Raw genomic sequence first — 15,879 nt, forward strand, 5'->3', positions numbered from 1 at the left:
GGATGGAAGGGTGGGGGAGCCCCAAGAGACATCGAGACATCGGGCGGCCAGCCCCCCCCCCCCCCCCCCCCCCCCCGGAGAGAGAGAGAGAGAGAGAGAGCCGGCGGCACCGAATGTGATGGCAGCCAGCCAGGAGGAGAAGGGGGGAGGGAGAGTGCCCGGCCGGCCGCAGCAGCAGCACGTGTGGGAGTATCATCTCGTCCCAGGACAGACAGAGACTGAAAACTTTTAACCCTTTCTTGCATGATTGGGGCCTTGCAAAAATGCTAATCCTCCTCGAAGCTGAATAAGAAGGGAGATAAGAGATGAGATAAGATAAAGACCTGGCCCGAAGAATGTGGAGATGATTGGATGGGGAGAGATGATTTGGAGTGGCCTTTTGGCTGGACTTTTCTCGTGGCTATGGACTCAGTTGTTCCTGTGACACAGACTGCATTTAGGGGGAGGCAGTGCCTCAAAACCAGGAAGGTTCTTCGTGAGGACCCCCCGGCCCCAGGGGGTTGGAAAAATATGGGGGGACAGATGTCCCAAAAGCAGAGACTGTGCCTTTTTGGAGTGAGACAAGGCATCCTTGAAAGACAACCCTAAAAGCAGCTCTGGCCATGTCTCGGTGGTGAGAGCACTGAGCATGGAAGGAAGATGTCACAAGCGGCAAATGGACTTTCCGGGCGGTGCCGCAGTGACAGGGAAGCACACGAGGTTTTCAGTGTGTTTCCACGAGAAGCCTATGGAACGAGAAAGACTCCTTTCCTCTTCATGAACTGAAGTTTGAGTATACTAAAGCGTCGTGCCAGGGCTGGGCAGTTGGTGTTTTTTGGGAGAATGTATCGGATTGGGAAAGTCAGGGAGTGGGGAGGAGGAAAGTTTTTTTGTAAGGTTTTCAATTTCTTTTTTTCTTTCCCTATTTTCCTGTAGTTTAGGTAATAAAGTGTTCTTTATGTTTAAGTTAGAGCCTGTTTTGCTTATTCCTGGTCACATCTCACAGCAGACACCAGGGTGAGGCATTTTCATGGGGGGCACTGGCTCTGTGCCAGGCTCAAACCATGACAATAATGAAGCTGCCTGGACAAATTATCTGGGCATAGTGGGGAAGCAGTGTGGGTGGAGGTGAGGGGTTTCCTCTGGAGTCACAAGGCAGAGCCAAGTGTTGGAGGTGGCTGGAGGGTTGTTGGGGTCTGTGTGTCATGGCTTGAACATCCTGCAACCCAGGGTGCCCTGGACTGCTGCTAGGCTTGCAGAGGGATAAATCCACTGTGCAGGGTCTCTGGAGGTTGTGGGGATGTCAAACATGTTTTTATTAGAATTCCTCCATTTATCTCAACTTGCATTATAAGGCCTCATTTGTTGCTCCTGCAGTGCTTGCATTAAGGCGAGTTTTAATTGGTTCTTAATTTCCCTGAAGTCAGAAGGGTCAGGGCAGAGTTGATTTATTTGGATCATGACAGATCTCAGAATTCCAGCTAGGAAAGGCAAATTGTTCAGTTTGGCCTTTCCCAAATTCCCAGTAGTTTTCTGTAGTTCTGCATATAAAGCATAGAGTCCGTCTCCATCCTCAGGAGACCTAGTTCTGTTAAAGCTGAATAGCACTTCTTATCTGAAGTTCAAAGCATAGCCCCTGGTATCATTTCAGTTTCATATTCCTTTAATAAATGTTAGGTGCATCACTGGTGAGTAGAGACAGCAGGGACTGTGTAATTAATTTCAATATTTTTTATTTCATTTCATCTTAAGCCAACAACAGGAAACTCTGGGGCATGTACTTTTTATTGTACTTAGTGAAATACCGAACATCAGGCCTCTAGCAAGGAAAATGAAAAAGTACTCAGGTAATGTAAAATTATGGCTTGTTTCACACCCAGGTCCTTAATAACACGCTTTGGTATGCAGTGTCCTTAATGAACTTCTGACACTTCAGTAGTTACAGTCTATTGCAAGCTGAAACTCTTTTTATTCTCTTTGATTATGTACTGCTGGGCTTCTCTCTCTCTCTCTGTGTGTGTATATGTTCATAGGACTTTTTTCATATTTAGTCACTGCTTGCTGAAACAGTACCATATGCAAAACTGTAGTTCCTTATAGCAAGGGTACTTCAGATATCATATTTGCTCACTTCTGGAAGAAAACAGTGTCATGGATCTTTGTGGATTGATGACTCCCTTTGCACACACCTTGCACCTGCTATAATACATATTTTTAAGGTAATTTAATATTTGGTGAATACTTGAATTGAGAACATTTTTCCTGGGACTACGCTTACTTTAATTAAACTATCCTAGAGAAGAAAAACAAACAAAAGTATATTACATTAAACAGAAAGATTATGATTGAATGTGTTCATAGGACTTTTCTACTGGTTTAACTTAATCTGACTTAAGATCATAATATAAAATTGCTGCAGACAGTGTATTGAGAGACTGTGTGCAATCCTGAGTTCCTGCTTTTCATTTCACACCTGAGTTACCTGCCCTGTTAGCTCACATTGGTGCTTTTATTGATGCATGTTTCACATCTGACACAGTAGTCAATTTCTAAATTCTGACAGTAAAAATGATTGTCAGAATTGAGTAGGAAGTATTTGGTGGTGGGAGTAGTCTTATCTCATAATTGTATGAACTTTGAAATTTTTTGAGGTATGCAGGCGACCAGAGGCTTCTCTTTTGTCAGATGGAGTTGACTCCCTGTGCAGTTAAAGACTCTGTGCCTGGCTCTTGTGTTTCCAGCTGCTGGACACTACATTCTTATAATGGCTCAGGTTTTGAACTGTTGAGTTTGCTATCCTACAGGTATTTGTTGTAGTTGATATACCCATGCAGTTCTAGGAATTGATTGAGTTGTCTCTGTGTGAACTGATAAAATAGAATGGCATCCAGAGAAGCAGGAGACATAGATTTGCTTTGACTCTGAGCTCAGCAGGGAGCTTTGTGACACACATGGGTTGAAAATGCTGACACTGGAGACCCATCTGAGCTTCTCTTCTGTGGTGCTGAAGTGCAGCACTGAGACAAGCTCATAGGTACTATGTGTAATGGGGGTCCTGTGTCCTCTTGTTAGCACTTGCCTAAGCAAGGATTTATTTGTTCATAGCAAGGTGATGAGAGCAGAGGCCATGCTGTTAAGAGTGTCAGTCCTGGGTGTTTTTCAGCTGTAAGGATATTAAATTAACCTGTTGTTAGAAGGGCATTCTGATCCCAGATTACAGAGGAACTACTCCCTCTGCCTCCAAATGGTATAAGGTCTCTGTGCACATTGGAACGGAGGGAAACAGAGTGTGAATGTCAGTATCAGGAGCCATCATGTGAAGGGTAACTTGTAGCTTTGATCCCCCTGTCCAGATTCAGTGAGACATGATTCTGTGTGTGTTTGTTCCTGATGAGCATTGTGTATTTTCTGGTGCACAGGAGCAGCAGAGAAGAGCTCAAAGCATGGAGCTGAAGACCGGACCCAGAATTTCATCATGGCCATGAAGGATCGCATGAAAATCCGGGAGCGGAACAAGCCTGAGATCTTCGACTTGATCAGAGATGTGTTTTGTGAGAGCAAAATGACACATGCTCAGCAGATGAAGACAGTGAAACAGAGTGTGCTGGATGGTACCTCAAAATGGTCAGCAAAGATCACGATCACTGGTGAGTGGGATGGGATAGTCATGGGGTCTCTTGGTCTCACTTGGGAGCCTCAAGTAAGAGAGTTAGTGTGGAATTACAACGTAGAGGAAGGACTTCTCTGACCTCTGTGTCTTTCTGCTGAGTGCACATACAGGTAGCAGGTGCAGATGCCCCCATTGCAGGTGCTGTAGTGCACCATGAGCTGCAGCTCATCAGAAATGCTCTCGTGAGGGATATTCCTGTTTCTCTGGGCATTATGAGCTGATACTTCAGGTGGTGGTCGGATACATTGTCTTGTTGCAGGATGGTGGTAACCCTTCTGTTTTCCTTTCAGTGGTGTGTGCTCAGGGTCTGCAGGCCAAAGACAAGACGGGGTCCAGTGATCCATATGTAACTGTTCAAGTGGGTAAAACGAAGAAGAGGACAAAAACGATCTTTGGGAATCTGAACCCTGTATGGGAAGAGAAGTTTTACTTGTAAGTGCTCTGACAAGGACTCTTAGCTCCATGTCACCTGTTTTATGATTTGAGCTTTGACAACTGTGTCTTCTCTCTCCGTATGCATTCCTACATCATCTGTAATTTGGGATGGTTCTATTTTTGCTCAGCATTGTGTGTGTGTGTGAAGGGTTGACATCTCTAACAATGTGTGTAGTGTACACCTGTTTATCCTACCTGTCTTCCTTGTGTATATACAAATTGTCTGCTTTATGAACACTTCTATGCTGATGTTCCGAGAGAATGCTAAAGGGAAAGGAAAATATTTAAATCAGCAGCTATTGTTCCTGGCTAAAAAAATTCCTTGTAACATGAGAGTAAAATTCGTGTAAAAGACTAAGAAAACTTCTGTGACCTTTTTCTGTGATCTGCTACTGGTGTTTGGCAACCAAATTTAAAGGTAATTAGTTTTCAGTTGTCCGCAACACCAGCAGCCTCTTCTTTCAGTTTTGGAACATCAATGTAACAATAACTCAAAAGAATTATTGTTGTAAGAGAGAGCTTCCAAGATTACCAATGTATTGAGGTCTGAATTTAAAGCAAAGTCTGGAGGCGCAATTCTTTAGATAACATTGTTCCATCCTGCTTTTATTGAATAAGTAATATATACCCTCAATTTGTCATTGAAGATGTTAAAAACCAAAATGGAGACATGAAATCCAACTACTGTTTTCTGGCTGATCTCATTCAACATCAACAATCTTTATTTCCTTTAATGTGTAAGGTCTTCCACTGTACCGTTTCTCTCCTTCCCTTCTTTTCCTCCTTGTTCTTTCCTAAACTGCTTGAGGGGGAGCTCTCTCTGCAAAGTGCAATTTGTTTGTGTTTTAAAATCAGTTTCATATCAGTCCAGCTTTGTCTTCACAATGTACAGTAGAAACAAAATTATTTTTAAGCAGTTTTGAGCTACTCATTAACGTCATAAAAATCCTGCTGCTATTTTGAGTGAGTAAGCCCCTAGCTTAGTTTAATCCGAGGTAACATTTCTGCTCGGTAAGTAGTAAGAATGCTTAGGTGCCATTTGGATAACTCTAGTCACAATAGCAGCAAGTCTGTGTGGGTGCCTTAAGGACCTTGATTTACCATGCCAAGTAGTTACCATGGTATTTGCAGTGTGCTCCCTTCTAATTTTAGGAGCCTCAGCAAGTACTCTGTTTAAAGATAGATAGCCGAGTGTGATAAATGTCACCATTTTAACGGTGACACTGTTTAGACTTAATGGCCATGTCTGTGATTCAGCAGATAGCATGCTCTTGGGCATTGGTGTTGATGCTACTTTCTGTCTTGCCTGTGGTGGTTGCCTTCTTTGCCTTTTCAAAGCAAGAGGAGATGAAGGCAATGAACATAGTTTCCATCCTGATGGCTGGAGAGCATTCAGTACTGCAATCACTGTGTTGTTTCATTAGTAGATGTCAAAGCTCACCTTCTGCTGGATGAGGAGAGAGTAATTTAGAAGTGTGTGCAGCACTGGTTTTCTGCACACCCGTGTTTCTATTTTGCATTTATGGATCTTTTTGCAGCTTGCATCTCTTTAGGTTCTAAAATTTTCTAACCCATAATCAAATGGAAATTTAAATCAACACATTCAGGCCCAAAATACCCATTACATACCAAGCTTTTTTAGAAGAGATTGTCAGGTCAATCAATAGATTGTCAAATTTTAGGGGGTTGGATGGGAAGGTGTCTTTGATTCTTGAAATGAGGTTAATTTCTTGTAGTGAGAGAAAGGTGTGCTGGTAGTTTCTGAAAGCCTTGCAGTAGATATATGAAAGCTTTGATGTTCAAAATGGTTAAACAATTAAAAAGGAGCAAGATGTGTAAGTAGAGAGGTCAGGTCAGTTACTAATATGTGTGTCAACAGTGCTGGCTTGGTGGACTTGTTTGGAACTTGTTGCTGATGTTCATTAGGTGCCTAGTGCCTTCCATGTGGTCACTATTCCCATGTGTTTTCAACAGTTGAATGTAGAGCCAGAAATCTGTGTGCATCAGTCATTAAAATCATAACATTGTTATTATAACCATGGCATGAATGAAGGCACACATTGTGCAAATTAGTGATTCAGTTCTTTCTGCAAGTTCGGTAAAGTTTATTAAAAGCAGCTTAAATAGATTTGAAAATTTTTATGTGTCTGGTATTTGAAATAGGGGGGTTTGTACTTATTTACAGTGATTGACAGAGAAGTATATAAACTTAAATATCTCTCCCTAAAAATGGCTTTGTTCGTTTTCCATGTATTTTCAGAAAAAAAAAATGTGGTAGGTTTGACCCAATTCTAAAGTACAGATTTAGAATCATATTTTAGAAAAGGCAAAGTTCAAAATGCTTTGGGTTTCCATTATAAGTGCTTTTTAGGTCATTACTAGCCTGTGTAACTGTAGGCATCTGCTTTGATTAATCACCAGTTCTTGCAGTGTATTCATGTTGCCTGAGCAAGCAATTTGCAGGCTGTTTCTTTCTGAAAATTATCTCTTTGTATATTTACATCTATAGCTTTAGGAAATAGGTTGTTATGGAGAGATTTTTGTATATTTCATCAGTGTTTGAAGACCTTTGAAAACATAAGGTGTTGATTTTTCTGCTCTGTTCAAATGTTGCAGGCTTGATGCAGACTCTGCATATGTGGTGCTTGGCAGCAGGAAGCTTGGTGGGGGACTCCAGCCACTGCTGCAGCATGATGTTCTGTGAACATGCACTAAGGAAACCCTTCTTTCCTTGGATTTCCTCCTGCAGTAAATCCTGATTTCTTTCCTCTAGTTGTGATGAGCAGGCTTATAGATGTCCTCCTCCATTTGCTGTGCACTTCTCTCCCCGAGCTCAGGGCAGAACAGCTCTGCCCCCAGCTCTGGCTGGACAGAAGGCAGCATGTGTCCTGCCTGCAGCTGGATTCTGAGTTGTCTGTAGTGGTTGGTCCATGAGAGCCAGCTGGCTGCAGGCTTTCCAGGGACAGCAGCTGGTATGGGTTTCTCTTCTCAATGTAGCTGTTGTTTTTTTCTCAGAAAACCTGTTAGAACATAGAAGCTTTCATAACAAGTCTACATAACTCTTGTTTCCTTAGGAAGCAGTCCAGTAATATTAGAAGGAAGCTATTTTTGCCATATTCAGTGCAATTAAAACAAGACAGTAATTTCCCATTTGGACATGTTTTAGACTGTCAGTGAAAAATACAGGGCTCCTGGAATCTTTTTTTTTTTCTGTAAAGGCTGAAGTTGAGCATCATTTTGCATGGGTTACAATAGGAGACAGTGCTTAGGAGGATAAAGCTGACCACAGGGCAATTTCAGTTTTAAAGGGAGAGCTCTGGGATTGTTTGGAGGCTGTTTGTCCATACCTTTTGTTCAGGGAATGCCATAGTCTTTAAAGACTGTGAGTACTAAATGTTACTGTTCTCTCTGGCGTAGGTGCAAAATTACTTGTTCATTTTACAGTAATATCCCCTTGAAGTTGTATGGTTTGAGTACAGCTGTGTTTGAAGCTCTGAATGGTGGGTGTGAAGTCATTGTCTGGAACAGATTACATTGTCTCTGAACAGGTTGCGAGAGGCATGTTTATTCTTTCTCACTGCAGAAGAATAACTGAGTTAAAATGAATGCAGGGCCTCCTGCTAGCAGACAGCAAATATTTTACTGTGCAGAGCCCACACGATATACATACCTGTTAATCCTTTGGGAATGGTGCTGCTCTCAAGTAACCACTATCTAGTTACCCAAAGGCTTCTGTTTCCTCCCAAAATTTTCCTTTTAGCTGCTGAGCTAGTTGTCAAGTTTTTCATCTTTCAGTTATCTCTGTGATTGTATGTGCTGTTCCAGAGCTTTTAGACTTCTTCTGAGATCACTGTATTTATAACAATTGCAACTGTCCCCCTCAGACTCCCTTCACTGTGTGGCAGAGGCCGTCCAGTTTGTCTTGCTTTCTTTAATCTCCAGGTACTGCAGATACTGAAGCTGGCACTCTGATAAAATCTCACTTGTTTTCCTGCTCAGTTACCAACATGAGACTTAAATCTGAATGCAGACCTGATGCCTCGTGGCAAGCACCAGTTGGAAAGCTGAGTTAATGTAGTTAGCGATATAAAATGCAGAATCACTTCATCTGCTCTTTGTAGTTAGACGAGGTGCACCATTAATTTGTCAGTTGGTGTTGTAACATTGGGTAACAGCAAATGATTGTACTTGTTCTCCTAAGAAAAGAGCTTCATGCTAGTAAGAAGTGAAAACTCATTTCTTTGTTCTTAGACAGCAACAACGGGCTCTCGGGGCATATTATTGTGCTGTCATGCTTAACTTACAAAGTACTAAGGATTTTCCTTCGTTCTCTTTCCACTCTGATTTTGCCTTAGGTGTTTTCTCCACTGTCCTTTTTTCTCCCTAAAAGAGGAGTCTTGTCATCATTTAAAAATGAGCCTCTTCCGAGAAGTTTTTGCCTTCCATTCTCACTATGGTTGGCCACAGCTGAGCTGCCACTTGGACCCTGCAATGTTTTGTCACTTCATTTGAACCACATTCGAGTCCTCCTGCTTTTTCAGTTGTACCATTTCCCAAAACAACATTTTTTTCTGCTCCTCCTCTGTATGTTGTTGCAACTTTTTACTGGTCTTTCACATACTTGTTGCTACAACTACCGCTTCCTTTCTCATTTTCCACAAAATCACTAGCTTTTTTTAGACTTTGCTCCTCAGAGGCAGAACTATACTCTTCAAATGACCACAGGTCCTAACATCATGCTGATCTGTTCTCTCCTTTGCATTTTCCCATGTCCGGTACTCTCATCCATTATTTCTGCAAGCAGGTCTTCACTTTCTTTCTTTCTTTTTTTTTTAGCATTTTATGAACTGTTGCCTGCACTGGAACTTTACAGGCCCTTCTTCAGAACTGTGTCAGCAGGAAGGAAACTGCTCACAGAATATGAACACACAGACATTCACTAGACTCTTTGAACCATAAATATTTTTGGTTCAATACCAAAAAAAAAACCCCAGAAATACAATAAAACTACTTAATTCTGGGCTTGACTGACCTACATTAAAATGTGCAAAATGTTGTTGCTTCCTCTGGTCTTTTACTTTCCTTGTCTGTTCTTGTGTAAATATGTGTGTTGTGTTTTGTCTTTATTAGCCTGTCAGCTCTACAGGAGAATTAGCAAATTCAGCACAAATATTGTTGGTTTTTTTTTCCAAAGAATGAATCATTGGTAGAGAAGTAGTACTCTGGTCATTTTTTGACACTTCTCCTTTTTCTTTCCCTCCACGTTTTGAAGGAGATGAGGCACAGTCAATGCCCTGTCCCAAACCCCTGACATCATCCAAGCCCATCTGGCCCAGCCTTTACAGACTGGCAGAGATCTCAGAACTAAGAATCATTTCCTACAGTTTTTTTTTCAGAAGTTGGAGATACATTGGAGGGATACAAATTACTAACTTCGTTGTGGGAGGAACTATAGTGTAAATTCAACAGTTGCTTGTTCTGTTTAGCCACCAATATACTAATTACTGTGTGTGTGGGCATGTCACTGTGTGTGCAGACCAGAATTAACCACAGCTTCGTGTGCTCTCGTGCTTCCCCTCAGCTGGGCATGGGAAGAGACCCAAATATTGACAGTGCAGGGGACGTGTGTGGGTGCTGGGGCTTCGGTGCTGTGTAAGACTAAAGGGGAATGTGGCAAAATGGATCGAGGTAGAGAGTGGGATAGTGAGCAAGTCAGCAGAACCGGGCTCAGCTGCTTCCAGTGCAGCAACGACTGGCTTAAGGCAGAAAATCTTGATGAAAAAAAAAAAAATCTGATTTTAGTTTTTCTTTTAGATTTTGTAAGCTGTTTCTGGAAAATGTTACTTCATTTGGTAGCTTGAAGTGTAAAAGTAAGTGCTCTTATAAAAATGGCACCACTCCAAACACTGAGACAATATGGGTAAAAAATAAAGGGTTTGAGCTATGTACATAGCAAACTTGATTTCCAGTCTCTTGATCTCTGAAATGGACCTGAAAGTATTTGGTATTTTCTTCCTTTTGGTGGGGTCACAGAGTGTTTCTTTTCTCTGCATCCTCTTGGGAAAACTTGTAAGAGCTCAGCTGTAGGAGGGTGGACAGACATATGTGTGCACGCAGTGAGATCAGGCTTCATAAAAACAACAAGAAGTGGGGCAGGCATCTTGAGAGATATACCAGCTGCTGTATTAATGATGAGGAGAGCTTCTAGCAGCAGAGCTTGTTAGCCACAGTCTTATGGAGTTGTGTCACTGTCACAAATTGGAAGCTATTTATCATTAATTAGAAAATTCTTACCCATTAGCAAGGCCAAGTCTTGCAATGTTCATGATTCTGGTGCTGACTGAAAAGTGAACTGATTTTGACACATCTGTGTTGCTTCACCAAATCAAGGACTATGGTTCCACAGACTTACCCTTCTGATAGTAAGCTGCCAGCTCAAGGCCTTCAGCTGCAGTAAGCAAGTGGTAAAGCTCACTCTCTGGCATGGCACTAGCACAAAGAAAGCAAATTGAGCAGTCTCTTAAAAACAACAAGGAAAGGTGTGGTAAAATAGAAGCTTTAGTTGCTCAGTAAATGCTATTGGAAAGCTTCCTGTAGGATGTTGCAGTGAGTTATGCTGCTGTCTTTGAGTGAAGGATGATAGCCAGCCACTTCAGGAGCAGGGGATGATGCGTGTGGGGCTGCTTAAGTTAGATATTAGGTTTGAACAGTGAACGTTTTCCTTGAGGAAGGACCACTGGAAGCAAAGAAAAAAGACTAAAGTGGTCCTAGCAAAGAGCTGTCAGCCAGAAGGTGATGTCTGAAGAAGTCAGGAGTTAACTTACGGATGTTTGGTAGATGGCTCTGTGTCCCAGTTGTGTTTTGAGGCACTGTGCATTTCTGAACACTGAGCCTCTACAATACCACCAGGCTGTACAGTAGTGCACTGTGTCAGGAAAAGAGGATTTCTTTTACATGCTTAGGCTGTATTGCTGGCAGACATGACAAAGCACTCGGATAAATTTGAGAGCTACAAAGAGCAGCAATTCCAACCATTCCCTGCTTATGAGAACTTGTTTGCATGGTTTTGTTGGGAAGATATTCTTGAAATAAAGGAGGAGGAAGAGCAGAGTGCAGAAGATGGGAGACAACCATTGAACCTCTTTTATTCTGAACTCTAAATACAGATTTGATTGCACAGTGAAGGCAGGGAACAGTGATGTGCTCTGCCTGTGATCTGAGCTGCATGGAATTGCCTCTAACCTTTCCATATAATTCCCAGCTATTCCCCTCTACTGGGAAAATCAGTAAGAGCTGCATGGATGTCTGTTAAACATTGTCCTGAATCACAATGGTGGCAGTAAGAACCCAAATGGTTTCTTGGCAGAGAGCATGCTCATAACCAGCCACTGCCACATCCTATTGACCAGGCTTAGCAGAGCTCCTCTGACCCATTTCTTCTTTCTCCCTGTTGCTTAGCAACAGATACAGCATGTTAATGTTAAAAAGGCTGGAAAACAGGCCTTCAGCAGCAGTTGCCTGTTTTCATAGGTTTTATTTGCTTGAGGGTAGACATTTGTAGTGGTTATGGTGAGTAATCACCCTTGTCATGGTCTCATATGAGCATTCAAATTGCTTTATTGCATGCCCTGTAAATGAGCAGAGCTGTTATAGTACGGTTCTACCCACTTCTGACATCCAAGAGCCTGTTTGGATATACAAAAGATATCTGAAACACCTGAAAAAGGGGGGAGAGTCTTTAAATCCCGTCTGTGCATTAAACTGGAGGGTGCTGATTCATCAAACAGTAAACTGCTTCTTTTAATGGAAATGTCTTTATTGATCTGCCCAGAGCACAAAGTATCAGTCTAAGCTGTGAATAATAGGCAGAATCAATTCTAGTAATTAAATACCAATGCTGTAACTACTGTGTCACACCAGTTCTCCTCAGGCAGTGTGGTGTATCATCTGATTGTAATGCCTTATGCATTGATAAGACTGCTTTGTGACTGTCTTGAAGAAAGAGATCTACCTCCACCTGAACTATTTTTCCTTTTTTAGAAACCAGCACAAAGGGTGTTTGTCACAGGTCTTCACTGTGCTAACCTAGAAACTGCATAAAGACAGGTAGCCCTTACAGCCTACAGCTGAGCAGGAGGTCATTGATGGAGAGAGCTGTTGAAACCAGTTAGATGATGATTGTCATTTTTTGCGGGGGTGTATGCTGGCATTAACCAGCCTAGCTATCCCCTGGCTTCTGTAGGCTTCACAGCAAAACTGACAGCTGTGAAGAGAATTCCCAAGTTCTGTGAGCTGCTGCTGAGAGTGAGGACAAGCAGCAGAGTCACACTGCATGAGAAGTCAGAAATTGGTGGCTGAGGTTGGGGCAGGGTGGTTGTTCAGCATGCATTTGGAGTATTTGCCATGTCACAGGAGCATTTAGAGTGCACCAGCAAGGTGTTGTGTTGTTCATATCAGACACTCCACTTTTGAAATAAATGCACATTGTTTACACTTTGCTAATATATCTGTCTCTCTGATGTTGGAGGAGTGGGTCAAGAGGAGTACAGAGAATGTAGCAAATAAATGTTGGCTGCATTGCACACTCTTAAAATTACATTTTCTCTTGTTTGCAGTGAGTGCCATAATTCCTCTGACCGGATCAAGGTGCGAGTGTGGGATGAAGATGATGACATCAAGTCTCGTGTCAAGCAGAGGCTGAAACGCGAGTCAGATGATTTCCTGGGGCAAACAATCATTGAAGTTCGCACTCTGAGTGGAGAAATGGATGTGTGGTACAACCTTGGTGAGCAGGCCCTTGAGGCTGAAAACTTGTTACGTGTTGGTTTGGGAATGTTTGAGAGCACTTGGATGCATGTGGACAATTTACAAGAAGGGAAAAAAGTTTACATGGTTTCAGCGGCATATGATGCTGCTGCAGAGCAGCTGCAAAGCTGATCTCAGTTAAAATGGCGTATAACCTGCCAGAAGGTTGATGATTTTTCTCTGTCAGCTACTTAAAAATACAATGGAAGAAATGCTTGCAGCAAGACTCTTATTCCACCTCTGCTGGAGACATGCTGTCCTGTGTTCTTTCTTTTGGTGTCAACACAAGCATTTTAGCACTTTGTAAGAACATCAGGTGCGTTGCACTGGGCTGGCAAGTTCTTGAGACCTTTTCCAGTGACTGTTGTAAAGGGTACCAGCAAGCAACCAGATGGTGCCTAGTTGACAGGCACGTGAACCTGTCATCTAGGAGATCCAAAATCTTCTTCCGGCAGTTCCCAGAAGCTCAGGACTATGGTGAAGTTAGGGACAAATTCCACATCAGTCAGCCCTGTTCTCAGAAAGGAATCTGTCCTTGGTGGTTCTAGTTCAGCTGACTGAATCCAAAAGCCTGTAGTGCATTTGCTGGCAGAAAGGGTGTCTTATGTCCAAAAGTGTGCATAGTTCTAATTAGATGTGTCATATTGAGGGTGTATCATGGCAGTTGTTTCGCTCGTGTCTACTTAGTATTATTCAATGTTTTGAAAGAAAAGAGAAAGTTTTCACTGTGATGACTCAGCCCAGGTTCCAGCAGTTTCCAGCAGTTTCTTTTGCCAGTATTGTCATCCTGAGATGGCCGTGCTCTGAACATGAACAATGCAATAATTGCTGATGGTTTTACCCTCTAGAGAAGCGAACAGATAAGTCTGCAGTGTCCGGGGCTATTCGCCTACAAATCAGTGTGGAGATCAAAGGCGAGGAGAAAGTGGCTCCATATCATGTTCAGTACACTTGCCTTCATGAGGTAAGAGGTGTGAATATCTGTTCATTCTGACTATTGAGAAAGTAATTGTCTGATCTTTATTTTCTTGAAATGTTCCTCCTTGCCCTAGGTGAGCTTTCATTTCCCTGCCATGCAGTGGTAACACACTGAATCATCAAACCCACATTTGTCAGGGAGCAGCTTTAAGCTGTCTCCCCAACACTGGCTGGCTCAGTGTGTCCCACTGTCACAGCTGTGCTACTGTCAGAGATCAGGCTTTGGTTTCACTCAGAACCCATGATGAGTTTAAGGTGGAGAAACCCGTGAATTTCCTTGAGTTATGTTTTCAGCATGTACTGTATCTCTGTCTTTCTTTAGAGGAAGCATACTAAAATGCATTATGAGTAAATTGTGATTGAGGAGTCTCTGTCTTGGGCTATTAAGTGATGCAGGTATTGGTGGTATAAATTCTTTTGTCCTGCTGCAGTGGTGTGTAGTTATGAACAGCTGTTGGGGAGCAGAAGAATAAGCTGAGGTTTCTGGTACTGACTTGTCTCAGAATGGACTGAGCTAGACAGGCAGTGCTGCAGAAGTTGGGAGAAATCCAAAGATGGCTTGTGAGAAAGACTAAAGGGAAAACCCTGTCTTGGAGAGATGCCCAGTCTGTCTGTGTCAACGAAAAGGCAGGCAGCAGGGTCAATCTCAAAAGTGCCTGAATAAGGAAGGGTAGTCAGAACCCTGTATACAGGAATATCCTGGGGTCAGTGAGGGTTAAGCAAATTCATCTTACACAGAGAAGGACAGATGTATCACAGAGAGGAATGTTCATCTAAAGGAACAGCATATTTATCCAGCCAGTGAACTGGAGGAGCTCTGTGGTGTCTTCTGCCCTTACCAGGGAACTATTTTAAGATAAATATGAAGCTCAGAAAGTAGGCTTCTTTTAGTAGGCTGTGTTGTATCCTTCAATACATATTTATGTTTTTCATTTCATTGATGGCTACTATTTGGTAAGCTGTTTCCATTTTGTCTTTGAACATGCATGTTCATTTGCTGCTCTTTTTTTTTTTTTGCAAATAGGTATCTTTTTAACTATCACATTTTTCTTTTGCGTATTCTAAAATGAAGATGATTTGCAGCAAGAATAATATTATCAGGAAAAATAGTACTGTAAAGCAGAGTCCTCTAGCTACTAATGAGATCATTAGACTTCTGCATCGCTTACTGTAGGGAGCCACTCTCTGAAAGGCTGATGAATCTGTAAGTGACATGAATTTGAGGATTACTGAGAAGCCCACTGAGCTGAATGTGCAATTTCTGCATAGCAATGATAGCTGAAAACTTTTGCAGTGTTAGATAAAGTGAAAGGTTATGTTGAATAATATAATGCAAGTCTCTAGTTGTTAGGGGCAATCTTAAGGGTATCCTTTTCAGGGAGAGAAATCTGTTTGGACTGTTCTGTATGATAATAATTACAATGCTGATACAGAGCTGTAACGTCAGCTAGTTTAAATAGCTTGTCCATATTAAGGCATTTTCATGATGAGGACAGAAATGCGTAGGTTTCAGGAAAACTAATTAGTGTATGGTTTCAGTGCACTGAAGCACTCTTCTGAATCATTCACATTGTCTGCTGGGTAAAGTTGTAGGTATGCATGTGAAAAATTCAGCTATGAGATTCCTTCAAGAAGAAAAGAAGGTAAAAGCAGAAAATACAGAGTGGGCAGGGGGAAAAAAGAGGAAGAGAGCAAAGAAATTTGTGATAGTGCCACCACATCAGCAGTTTCATGCTCTTCATGAATGTTAGCGGCTTCAGCAGCCTCACATATAGACTTGTCCTTGTTTTGTTTTTCAGAATCTCTTTCACCATCTCACAGACGTGCAAGGGAATGGGGTGGTGAAGATCCCTGATGCCAAAGGAGATGATGCATGGAAGGTGTATTTCGATGAGACAGCCCAAGAGATCGTGGATGAATTTGCAATGCGTTATGGCATTGAGTCAATATACCAGGCCATGACGTAAGATGCATTTCCTGTGTTCCTTAGTGCAGATAATTGGTGTAACTGA

The 15,879-nt window shown here is 42.2% G+C and overlaps 1 protein-coding gene across 7 annotated transcripts in view; it reads left to right on the forward strand.

The window, feature by feature from the left end:
* UNC13B (unc-13 homolog B) overlaps nucleotides 1-15,879 on the forward strand; it is a 207,934-nt gene that overhangs the window by 134,341 nt on the left and 57,714 nt on the right. For all 7 annotated transcript variants that reach the window (XM_064735262.1, XM_064735264.1, XM_064735263.1 and 4 more), the window contains 5 exons: nucleotides 3,399-3,626; nucleotides 3,940-4,081; nucleotides 12,700-12,869; nucleotides 13,738-13,853; nucleotides 15,667-15,830. In XM_064735262.1, the coding sequence (XP_064591332.1) occupies nucleotides 3,399-3,626; nucleotides 3,940-4,081; nucleotides 12,700-12,869; nucleotides 13,738-13,853; nucleotides 15,667-15,830 (820 nt within the window). The remainder of the gene's footprint in view (nucleotides 1-3,398; nucleotides 3,627-3,939; nucleotides 4,082-12,699; nucleotides 12,870-13,737; nucleotides 13,854-15,666; nucleotides 15,831-15,879) is intronic.

This window comes from Zonotrichia leucophrys, chromosome Z (assembly GCF_028769735.1).
Source record: "Zonotrichia leucophrys gambelii isolate GWCS_2022_RI chromosome Z, RI_Zleu_2.0, whole genome shotgun sequence".
NCBI lineage: Eukaryota > Metazoa > Chordata > Aves > Passeriformes > Passerellidae > Zonotrichia > Zonotrichia leucophrys.